This window comes from Dermacentor andersoni, chromosome 3, assembly GCF_023375885.2.
Source record: "Dermacentor andersoni chromosome 3, qqDerAnde1_hic_scaffold, whole genome shotgun sequence".
Taxonomy (NCBI): domain Eukaryota; kingdom Metazoa; phylum Arthropoda; class Arachnida; order Ixodida; family Ixodidae; genus Dermacentor; species Dermacentor andersoni.
Genome location: NC_092816.1, coordinates 165,128,512 through 165,138,586, shown reverse-complemented (window position 1 = coordinate 165,138,586; position 10,075 = coordinate 165,128,512). Strand labels below are relative to the sequence as shown.

At 49.6% G+C, this 10,075-nt stretch overlaps 1 protein-coding gene across 1 annotated transcript; it reads left to right on the top strand.

Moving 5' to 3' along the window:
• Nucleotides 1-8,023: 8,023 nt before the first annotated feature.
• LOC140216581 (uncharacterized) lies at nt 8,024-9,076 on the top strand. The gene has a single exon (XM_072286950.1). The coding sequence runs from the start codon at nt 8,024-8,026 to the stop codon at nt 9,074-9,076; it is 1,053 nt and encodes a 350-aa protein (XP_072143051.1).
• Nucleotides 9,077-10,075: the final 999 nt, after the last annotated feature.

Genomic DNA, 10,075 nt, shown 5'->3' with positions numbered 1-10,075 from the left:
TACCTTTTGGTGCCGTAAATCACCGCGTACTAAAACGAATGGTATCACTCCAAACACGCTTTTGAAATTCAATTTTCAAATTCAGTTTAATTCAAGCTCAATTTGAAATTAGTCCACAGTAGAGTGTTCAGATGCGTTTCATTGTACATAACTGCAAAGAACAACTTATCACAAACACTGATCTAACTTGTCCAACAAAAGGTCTTTTACAAATATGTTCAACGCCTTTCTTGCGGATGGCTCATTCTGTCTCTCATTGCTTTTCTTAATAAGCGGTACGAAGAAAATATTCTCACAACAATCTAATTTCGCGGCTCGAAGTGTTTGCTTAACGTGTATTGTCACTCAGATATGTATGTCCTTCATCGAACAAGAATATTCTAAGTTCTTTATCATGCCTGAATGCCTAGATATACGCAAGCAAGTTCCCCTCTAGGCATCATTAGTCTGCCACACGAAATTTCACGCCGACATTGGTCGCTGTAGACGCGGGAGTGGGTAGGTACCACTGTTCGATGTTCGAAGAAATTCTTTGACTGCTACTTGGAGTACTAGGTATGTGCCACTCTCGTTGTGCTTATCTCCCATAAACCTCTTTCATACCAAGTTAGGTCACTGGTTTTGTTACAGAAGGTGTGTGCCGATCTTCAATGAATGCCTTTGACGCCAATTGGGTAACTAGGTATGTGCAACTGAGAATGTGTCGCTATACAATTACGAAAATGGTCCCTTAAGTTTCTCCGATGCTGAGTGGAAACGATCCCACGTCACAAGGGTTCCTCAAAGAGAGCAGCCCGACGTATTAGCAGGCTGCGCAACAAATAGACTGGGTATGTGTCACTTCTCATTTAATATATCGGCAATTGTGGTCACGCTGACGACGATGAGGCCATGACCATGGTGCAGAATTGTCTCAGTAAGTTCACCAATCATTTGCTCAAGGCGATACTGCCAAGATTCTATGTGCGACTGCGGAATTGTGGTTGTTGCCACAGTACCTTTTGCTGAATAGTCAGTGATGCGGTCGGCCAGCTCGACAGCATTGTCGAGGGACACGTCTTCTTGCGTGGCAATCAAGGCGATAACGAGCTTCTGTGGCACACGCTGAAGGAACCGTTAATGCAACCGCCTACAGTCACTGAAGAGCCACCGCATCCAACGTAGAAGTTCTGACAGTCGAAAGTCACCGAACTCCTCTTCGCTGTGAAGCTGCTGAAGGCGCCTGCACGCAGACACGGACTTGCGTTGCAGCACCGTCATTTTGTAGTGCTGATAAGGCGTAGTGTCGTGCTGTGTGCCCATAACATGCTAGAACTTCTCAGCCATTTCTGTAGATAGCGTAGAGACAGCGTGGATGAACTTCGCACGCGGAGAAGTAATGCACCGAAGGTCGAAGATCGCCTCCACCTCAGTAAGCCAGGCTGTATGATTTTGTGGTTATTTTCAGTCTTCCTGTGAGCGCCCAATGCGAAGTGACCGACTGACCTGCGGTTCCCGTAGAGCCCTGATTGTACCCCTGATTTAAAGCCAACAACCGCATTTACAAAACTAAGTACTTGAACCATCACACTTTTCCACATACCTCGGAGGACCTCGTACCTATTGTATCCCCATAGCGCTCTGCGCTTCACTATAGCTGCATTTCTCTTCCCCTTCACTGTTATTGTTGTTTCCTGTGTTTACATTTATCTATTGCATCCGTTTATCCACATACCAAGCTATTCATCTTCTGTTACCCGAGGTATTTTCTGGCCCTCTATCTCGACTGTCTGTTGAATGTTTTCATTGAATACCATAACACCTGATTTTCTAACACTAAATTTCAAACCTAAATTGTTGCCTTCCTGCCCACAAATATTAGCAAGACGTTGCAAATCACATTGTTTGTTAGCGAGCAACACAATGTTGTCCGCATAAAATAAACCTGGGAGCCGCTGCTCTATTACTTTACCCACCTGTTTGTATGAGAGATCAAACCCGATATTACTTCCTTCTAGCGCCCTCTCCATCCTCACCATGTACACCATAAACAGCAGCGGGGATAAAAGGCACCCCTGCCTCAGCCCCTTGTTGATATGAACTTTCTCCTCGCTCCTCATCCCTTCCCATTCAACGCAAACGGTATTTTCAAGGTAAATCTCTCTCAAAAGTTGTAGAGAATCGTCACCTAAGCCTGCCCCTTCCACAAAATCTTGCGGTCTACGTTGTCATAGGCTTCTGTAATGTCTAAAAAGGCCACATATAACGGTCTGTTTTCTACTTTTGATATTTCAGTACACTGTGTAAGAACAAATAAGTTATCATCTAAACGCCTACCTATTCTCAAGCCATTCTGAAGTTCTCCCAAAATGCCATTATTCTCTGCCCATGCTTGAAGCTTTAATTTGGTTGCCTGCATTGCTACCCAGTATATTACCGATGTAATGGTCAGCGGTCTATACGAGTGAATTCTATCTTTCTCCCCCTTACCTTTGTAATTCATTCTACTTTGTCGCCAACTGTCTGGTTTTCGTCTATCTTTTAAAGTTTTTTCCTCTGCTTACACCAGAGCTTCCTTACTTTTGGTCCTCGTTCATTCATCTAGCCCCTTGGCTGTGCGCTTAGGAATTTTCTCTTCCGCTTTCTTCCATTTGAAATTTGTCAGAACCAGCTCTTCTTCCACTTGGGTCTCTTTCATGCTCTTTTTTTCTTCAAATATAACCTCGTCAGTGTCTTGCAAAGATTTGGCTGTTATTTTTCGGATTTAATTTACTGCCGCTTCTCCTTCCAGTCTGTTTTCATCTTCGTCTAGGATGAGTTGTGGTATTGTCGTTGACTTCCTGCCTAATAGCTTTGCGTTGTTCTAAAATATTCTAGGTGCGGCCTTCTTTTTCTCACGTATTTCTGACAACCAACGTTCACTTTCACCTTTTAATTTTGCTTGCACCAGTATTTGAACCATAGTCTTTTTCTCCCGGCATATTTCCCATTTACTGGTTACTTCATCCTGCGGCAACTGTGCCTTCTTTGCCTGCCTGTGCTGCCGAGATGCTTTCTGTCGTTCGGCGATTGCTTCTCGTATCTCCCTGTTCCACCAGGTTTTCGGTTTCTTTCTTCCTTTCCAACGAACATGTTTTTCTTTCCGTATTTCTGTTGTTATTATACTTAGAAGCTCACCATATTCCCACTCTTTACTTGGCCATTTGCCAAGTTCTTCCTCAACTCTTGTGACTATATTTGCGATTTGTTCAGCGTTCAAATTTGGACTGGCCATTGTATTGTCGTTTATTTCCTGCCTAATAGTTTTGCGTTGTTCTAAAATATTCTAGGTGCGGCCTTCTTTTTCTCACGTATTTCTGACAACCAACGTTCACTTTCACCTTTTAATTTTGCTTGCTCCAGTATTTGAACCACAGGCTTTTTCTCCCGGCATATTTCCCATTTACTGGTTACTTCATCCTGCGGCAACTGCGCCTTCTTTGCCTGCCTGTGCTGCCGAGATGCTTTCTGTCGTTCGGCGATTGCTTCTCGTATCTCCCTGTTCCACCAGGTTTTCGGTTTCTTTCTTCCTTTCCAACGAACATGTTTCTCTTTCCGAATTTCTGTTGTTATTATACTTAGAAGCTCACCATATTCCCACTCTTTACTTGGCCATTTGCCAAGTTCTTCCTCGACTCTTGTGACTATATTTGCGATTTGTTCAGCGTTCAAATTTGGACTGGCCATATTGCGCTCCTTCCTCGCTTTCCCAACTGCAGGAGGAAGAGGAAGTTACAAATGAGCGCAGACGCGGCTGCGTCGGCTTACGCTTCTTTGAATGTTTGCGAACATTTTTTGTGTTGGCCACCGATATTTTGGTCTTTTCTAAACCGGTTTCGAGCGAGCTTTCCGACAATACCTTTTTCGTAGGGTTGAGTGAAGTTTTCGGCGAGTTATTGAACTTTGAGTGTGCGAAACGTTGCCTAGGGTTAGTTACGAGTACGGAGCTAGGGTTAGCTTCGAGTACAGTACTTTCGAGGCGTCGCCGGGCCTCGTAAGGCCCCTGTCCAGTGGCGTAGCTAGCTCATCTGGCACCCGGGGCCCATAGGTCTTCTGTCACCCCCCTCCCCGGGTGTAGCCGGCGGAAAGAGGGGTGTTTTCAGACGTATATGACACTCCCCCACCTCACTGGCCCCTTGCACCCGGGGCCCACGACCCCCCGGCCCCCCGGCCCCCCCTGTTGCTACGCCACTGCCCCTGTCGCCCTGAAAAGACGGCGAAGATGGCCGAAACGGTGACGGTTGAAGGGATGGACATCAATCCGGAAGACTTCGACGGAGCTGGGTGGACCACCACCCTAGGCGCCAGACGACGACGGGATCCGGCAAAGGCCGCGACGTAGGCAAGCACGGCAACGAAGAACGGTTTCAACGCCCGCTCCCGCTCGACAGTTCAGAGGGTCGTAGCCGCTTCGCGGCTCCCCCGGCTGCCGAGAGACGAGATTAAGATCATTGTCCGGCCCCGAGGAGGGCTCGACGTTTCCAAGGCGGACTTGGTGCTGCTGGCGAGGGCTCTGATCATGGGTTCTGACTAACCTCTGAGGGCTCTGACTAACCGACCAACAAGCATCGGAGGACACGATCTGCCCCAACAAGGTACAAAATATTATTGTGATTTCGACTCCAGTGTCATCCAACGCTGCCGCTTATGCCGGCATCAAGAAAATTCACACATAAGTCGGCGCTTTCGAGGTCTCTCCATACGTGGCTGCGCCGGAAAACTTTTGCAAAGGGGTCATCAGGAACGTTGACCCCTCTATAGGAGAGCATGCCCTCTGAAGCATGATTGTAAATCAAAGGAACCCGACCGCCATTGAGGTCAAGAGAATCAAAAACACGCATGTCGTTGTGATCCTCTTCGACGGACTTCGAGTCCCAAACAACGTCATGTGCGGAACGGCCCTATTGCCATGTTCGCTTTACAAACGCCAAGTCGACGTTTGTCACGCCTGCGGCCAGGTCGGGCACAGGGCCGATGTATGCCACAGCATTAAAGAGAGAAGTAAATGCCACAACTGCGGAGAAGCGCTCCCAAACGGCGCTGCAGAACTACACAACTGCACCCCGAAATGCAAGCTCTGCGAGGGCAATCACCCCGCGGGCGACCGTTCGTGCAGACAAAGATTTCACATCCCATAAGTCGTGCGAAGACACTGGAGAAGAAGACGAAACCGCTCCGACAGAGATGCCAACCCGTACGAGGTCAATGACCCAGCGCCCATGCAGCAGGATCCGGCAGGTGGCTCCATCCCCAAGCAGCACTCCCACTCCAGAGGGCACTGGAGTGGGAGCGACTCTCAATCCAGAGAGCGCACTCAATCCAAAGGACGCTCTCAATCCAGAGGGCGCTCCCAATCCAGAGGGCGCTCCCAATCTAGAGGGCGCTCCCGCTCCAAGGGCCGATCCCGGTCGAGATCCAGCTCCAGGCGGCCCGGCAAGAAAATGACATGGGCCGACATGGTCGGCAACAACAATTATGCACTGCCAACTTCAAAGCCAGGTAAGGCACAGTCAGAGCAAGTGGCAGACCCACGAGTACACACACTAGCGAGGGAAAACAAAGCACTCAAACAGGAATTAGCTGAACTCAGGGCAACCCTAGCCAGGCTAGAAGGCCGTATCTTAACAAACAACACACCGACACCCATCCCTCAATCTACGTGGAACATGGTCGCATCGTGTAGCATACACAAACGCAGGGCCGTCGTCATCCAAACCGATGACACGTCCGACGTGGACGCGTCTATGTCTGATGTCAGCGAGGCTCCTTCTAACGCCTCTGTCAGTGGCAACAAAGCTAAGAAGCGCAGCAGGAAGTAGAGAAAGTACAACGTATTTCAATCGGCAATTACTGAAATTAAGGAGGTACTCACTCAAATCTGCGGCAGACTCGACCGCCTAGAAAGACCAGTCGCTCATCCAAATAATCCACACGCCGGACCCAGGGCCCACGTCTGCCCTGGGACCCACACCTGCGCCGCCCGCAGCCTCCAAGCCGCCAGGCTCAGTGAGTGAGCCAAGCATAAATGGGGCCATGCCAAACCAGTACAATGGATAACGCACCAGAATATTTCAAGATCTGGCAATGGAACTGTAACTCATTCAACAAAAAGAAATCTAACCTAACGCAATTCGTCAGATCATGCAAAGAAAAGCCACACGTCATCATCCTACAAGAATGCGGGGCGGAAAAGAGCATTCAAAACATGTCCTTCTCGGGGTACAGGGTTTCCAGGCCGACCCTGGACCCCGAGTTCAAACAATCCAGGGGCGTTGCCACTCTCATCCGCAAAGATGTCAGCTTTGTGCAAAGGGGCACCCCGACATACAAAAGAGGCCTGGACTCCATGCTCACAGAAATCATCCCCAGTCGGGCCCTAAAGACCAACCTTTGCATAATAAACGTCTACAGTTCCCCGACAGACAGACTCAGAAACTTTAACAAACTTCTCACATCGGTCGCGTCGCAAGCCAACGACAGGCCACTGATCGTTGCCGGGGACTTCAACGCGCACAACACCGCCTGGGACTACGCCACCAATGACAGGAAAGGAATTAACCTTGCCGAGTGTGCGGACACCCTAGGCATGCGTCTCATCACGGACTCAAGGTTTCCGTCGCGCAGAGGCAACTCGGTTAGGAGGGACACCACCCCGGACCTGACGTTGCTTAGAAACGCTGACGGGTCGTGGGACAACCTGCAAGAGGACCTTGGCAGTGATCATTACATCCTAGAAATCAACGTCCGCATCAAACCCACTTCTCCCAAGAATTACACCTACGTCGACTGGGACCTCTTCAGAAGAATGAGGGGTAACGCGGACAAGCAAGGAGAAACCTTCGAAGAGCTCCTGGAAAATCTGAAAATTACGGTGACCAATGACACTAAAGAAATAAGCGTGGATATGGAAGTGCCAGCCATGAACTCCAGACTCGCACACCTCCTGGAGGCCAAGAACGCGCTAAGAGAAAGATGGAAACAGCAGAAGCTGAACAGGAGGCTGAGGTCTAAATTAACGAAAATCAACAAAGAGATCGAAGAACACTCCAGACAGTTGAATGCGCCGCAATGGGTCGAAGTGTGTAATGAGGCGGACGGTAATATGAGAAGGGGCACCAAGTGGAGCCTTCTTAAGAACCTATTCGCCGACAACAACAAACCGACGAAGAGTTATGCCCGACTAACAATCGAAAGGCTCGTTCATCTACAGACGAAAGAAGGCACGAGTCCGCGGGACTTTGCTGACGCCCTGGAAGACATCTACCTACCAGCAGAGCGCAAATCTGTCCCTTCGGACGACCCAACACGCGAGTATAAGGGGACACCTCAACTATAGCTGGATCGTCCTTCCGAAGTTTCGGAGATTGTGCACGCCCTTCATGAACTAAACGGACGCTCGGCCCCGGACCCAGACGGACTAACAAACGAACTACTCAGAAATCTAGATGACAAAGCCATACAAATCATTACGAGCAAAATTAACGAGGTATCGGCCGAAGGCCGGGTGCCGGAAGAATGGCGAACTGCCAATGTAGTCCTCATCCCCAAACCCGGAAAACCACTTCATGCTGAGAATCTGAGACCCATCTCCCTTACGTAGTGCCTCGGGAAGGTCGCAGAACATGCCATTCACTATAGAATTGGAGGGCACGTTGAAGAAAACGGCCTATTCCGCCACAATCTCATAGGCTTCAGAAAATCACTATCCACACAAGACGCCATGCTACTCATCAGGAACGCCGTCATAGACAACAAATCCAGGGATGTAAAAGGCATCTTAGCGCTCGACCTAACCAAGGCCTTCGACACGGTCAGGCACGAGCATATCGTCAACGAAATCTCCAATTTAGATCTCGGGGTAAATTTCCACAATTTCGTAAGATTGTTTTTGGATAACCGAACGGCCACCATAAACGTCGGACAAATCAGAAGCAGAAAGCACATGCTAGGTAACATCGGTACCCCGCAAGTGTCAGTGCTTTTGCCGCTTCTTTTCAACATCGCAATGCATGATCTCGCCAACAAACTCTCAAAATTCCCGGGGGTAGGGCACGCGATTTACGCCGACGACATCACCATTTGGTCCACGAGCGGCCCGCTAAGCACTCTGGAGCAGAACCTACAGCAAGCGCTGGACACCACGGAAGCTTTTCTTGCAAACACTGGACTGAAGCTCTCTCCCAGCAAATCGGAGCTCCTTCTGTGCAAACGAAGCCCCAGGCTGAGACAGCCCCTTAGCTCCCTCCCCGTTCACCTACACACCAAGGAGGGAGGAAACATCCCCAGGCGTAACACAATCAAGGTCCTGGGCATGGTCATTGGGGCTTACAGCAATGACAACGCGGAGGCACTAAAACTCGTCACAGAGAGCACCCTCAACTTCACCACGGTCATATCACGGGTCGCCAGCAAAAGGGACGGAGTGAAAGAGGACAACCTCATGAAAGCATTTCATGCCTTCCTGATCAGCCACGTAACCTACGCCACCCCGTTCCTCAACTGGAAGAACACGGAGCTGAATAAAATTGATACACTAATGAGAACGGGATTGAAAAAGGTCCTAAGCCTCCCTAGAAACGCTAGCACGGAACTACTCCTCCAATTGGGGCTACACAACACGGCAACCGAATTCTTTGAGGCACAGCGAAACTCCCAAATTAGTCGGCTCTCACTCACAAGGGCGGGCATCGAGATCTTACTAGAAGCACGCATACAGCCCCTCTTCATGCCACCAGAGAAGTCACAACTATGCAGAAACGCCAAGAGATCAATAACCGTTGATCCCATCCCACGAAACATACACCCCACCCAGAACGAAGGGCGGAGAAAAGCGAGAGCGAAGGCAATCCTTGGCAACATCAAACTTAACAAAACGCAAGTCATCTTCGTTGACGCGGCCAGATATTGGAATCGAGGCGCCAACGCGGTCTCGGTGGATGACGCCCATGGCTCACTCGTCAACGCAGCCACGGTAGTTACCAACTTCACTCACGAAGCGGAAGAAATGGCCATCACGGTGGCCCTTCGAAGCTTCAAAGGAGCGTCAGTCATTTACTAGGACTCAAGAACAGCTATTAGAACCATCTCGTCGGGCCTCGGCTCTAGGAAAGCAGCTACGGTTATCAACACCATATTCTTCCAAGAAACGGGAGGAAACAACCTCACGTCCCCACACATCGCATGGTTCCCGGCCCACATGGGCAACATTTCCGAACCTCCTGACTGTAATCCGAACGAGCGGGCACACCAATTGGCTCGAGAGCTCACATTCCGCGTCTGCGGTTCGCCCTCTCGCTTCAACGCAACCTGGAGGGACCTAGACAACAAAGACCCGCTCGTATCATACCACGAAATCACTTCAAATCATAGGTTATCACGAAGAATTTTTCGTCCTCCTCACTCAAAACTCAAAAAAGCACAGGCCGACACTTACAGACAGTTGCAGACTAGGACATACATCACACCAACAACACTAAGCAGGATCAATCCTGACTTTCCTACTGAATGCCCACACAACGGTCACGAATACAACAACTTCGAACACATGTTCTGGCTGTGCCCTGCCAATGCTAGCACAGACTTGCCCGACCAGCCTTCCTGGGACTCAGCGCTCAGAAGCACAGAGCTCATCACTCAGCTCAAGGCTGTCCAGAGGGCCCGGGCCGTCGCCGAAGGACTCTGTCTACCGGCCCCGACCTGGGTGGAGCCGCCGGATTGATTTCCCCTCAGGACCTAAATAAAGTTCTAACTCACTCACTCCCAACTACATACCCGATTTTCAAAATGATGCGTTTATGGTCACTCCCTATGCTGCTATGCCCTTCCTCATCAATGACCATTTCTCTCAACTTATCATGAATTCCTTCTGTCAGCAGACAGTAATCAATGGTTGATTGCCGGTTTCTCACTTCCCACGTGATCTGCCCTTCACACTTGGGCCCTGTGTTCACGATCTGCTACATGTCGGGGAGCTGCAATGAAACGTTTGTACGAATCTACGCTACGCGGCGCGCATGTCAAATGGCATGATTTGATGGTAATGATGATGGTGATTTAA

Coding starts and splice junctions, on each gene's coding strand:
- LOC140216581 (XM_072286950.1), top strand. CDS start 8,024: ATGCATGATCTCGCCAACAAACTCTCAAAATTCCCGGGGGTAGGGCAC.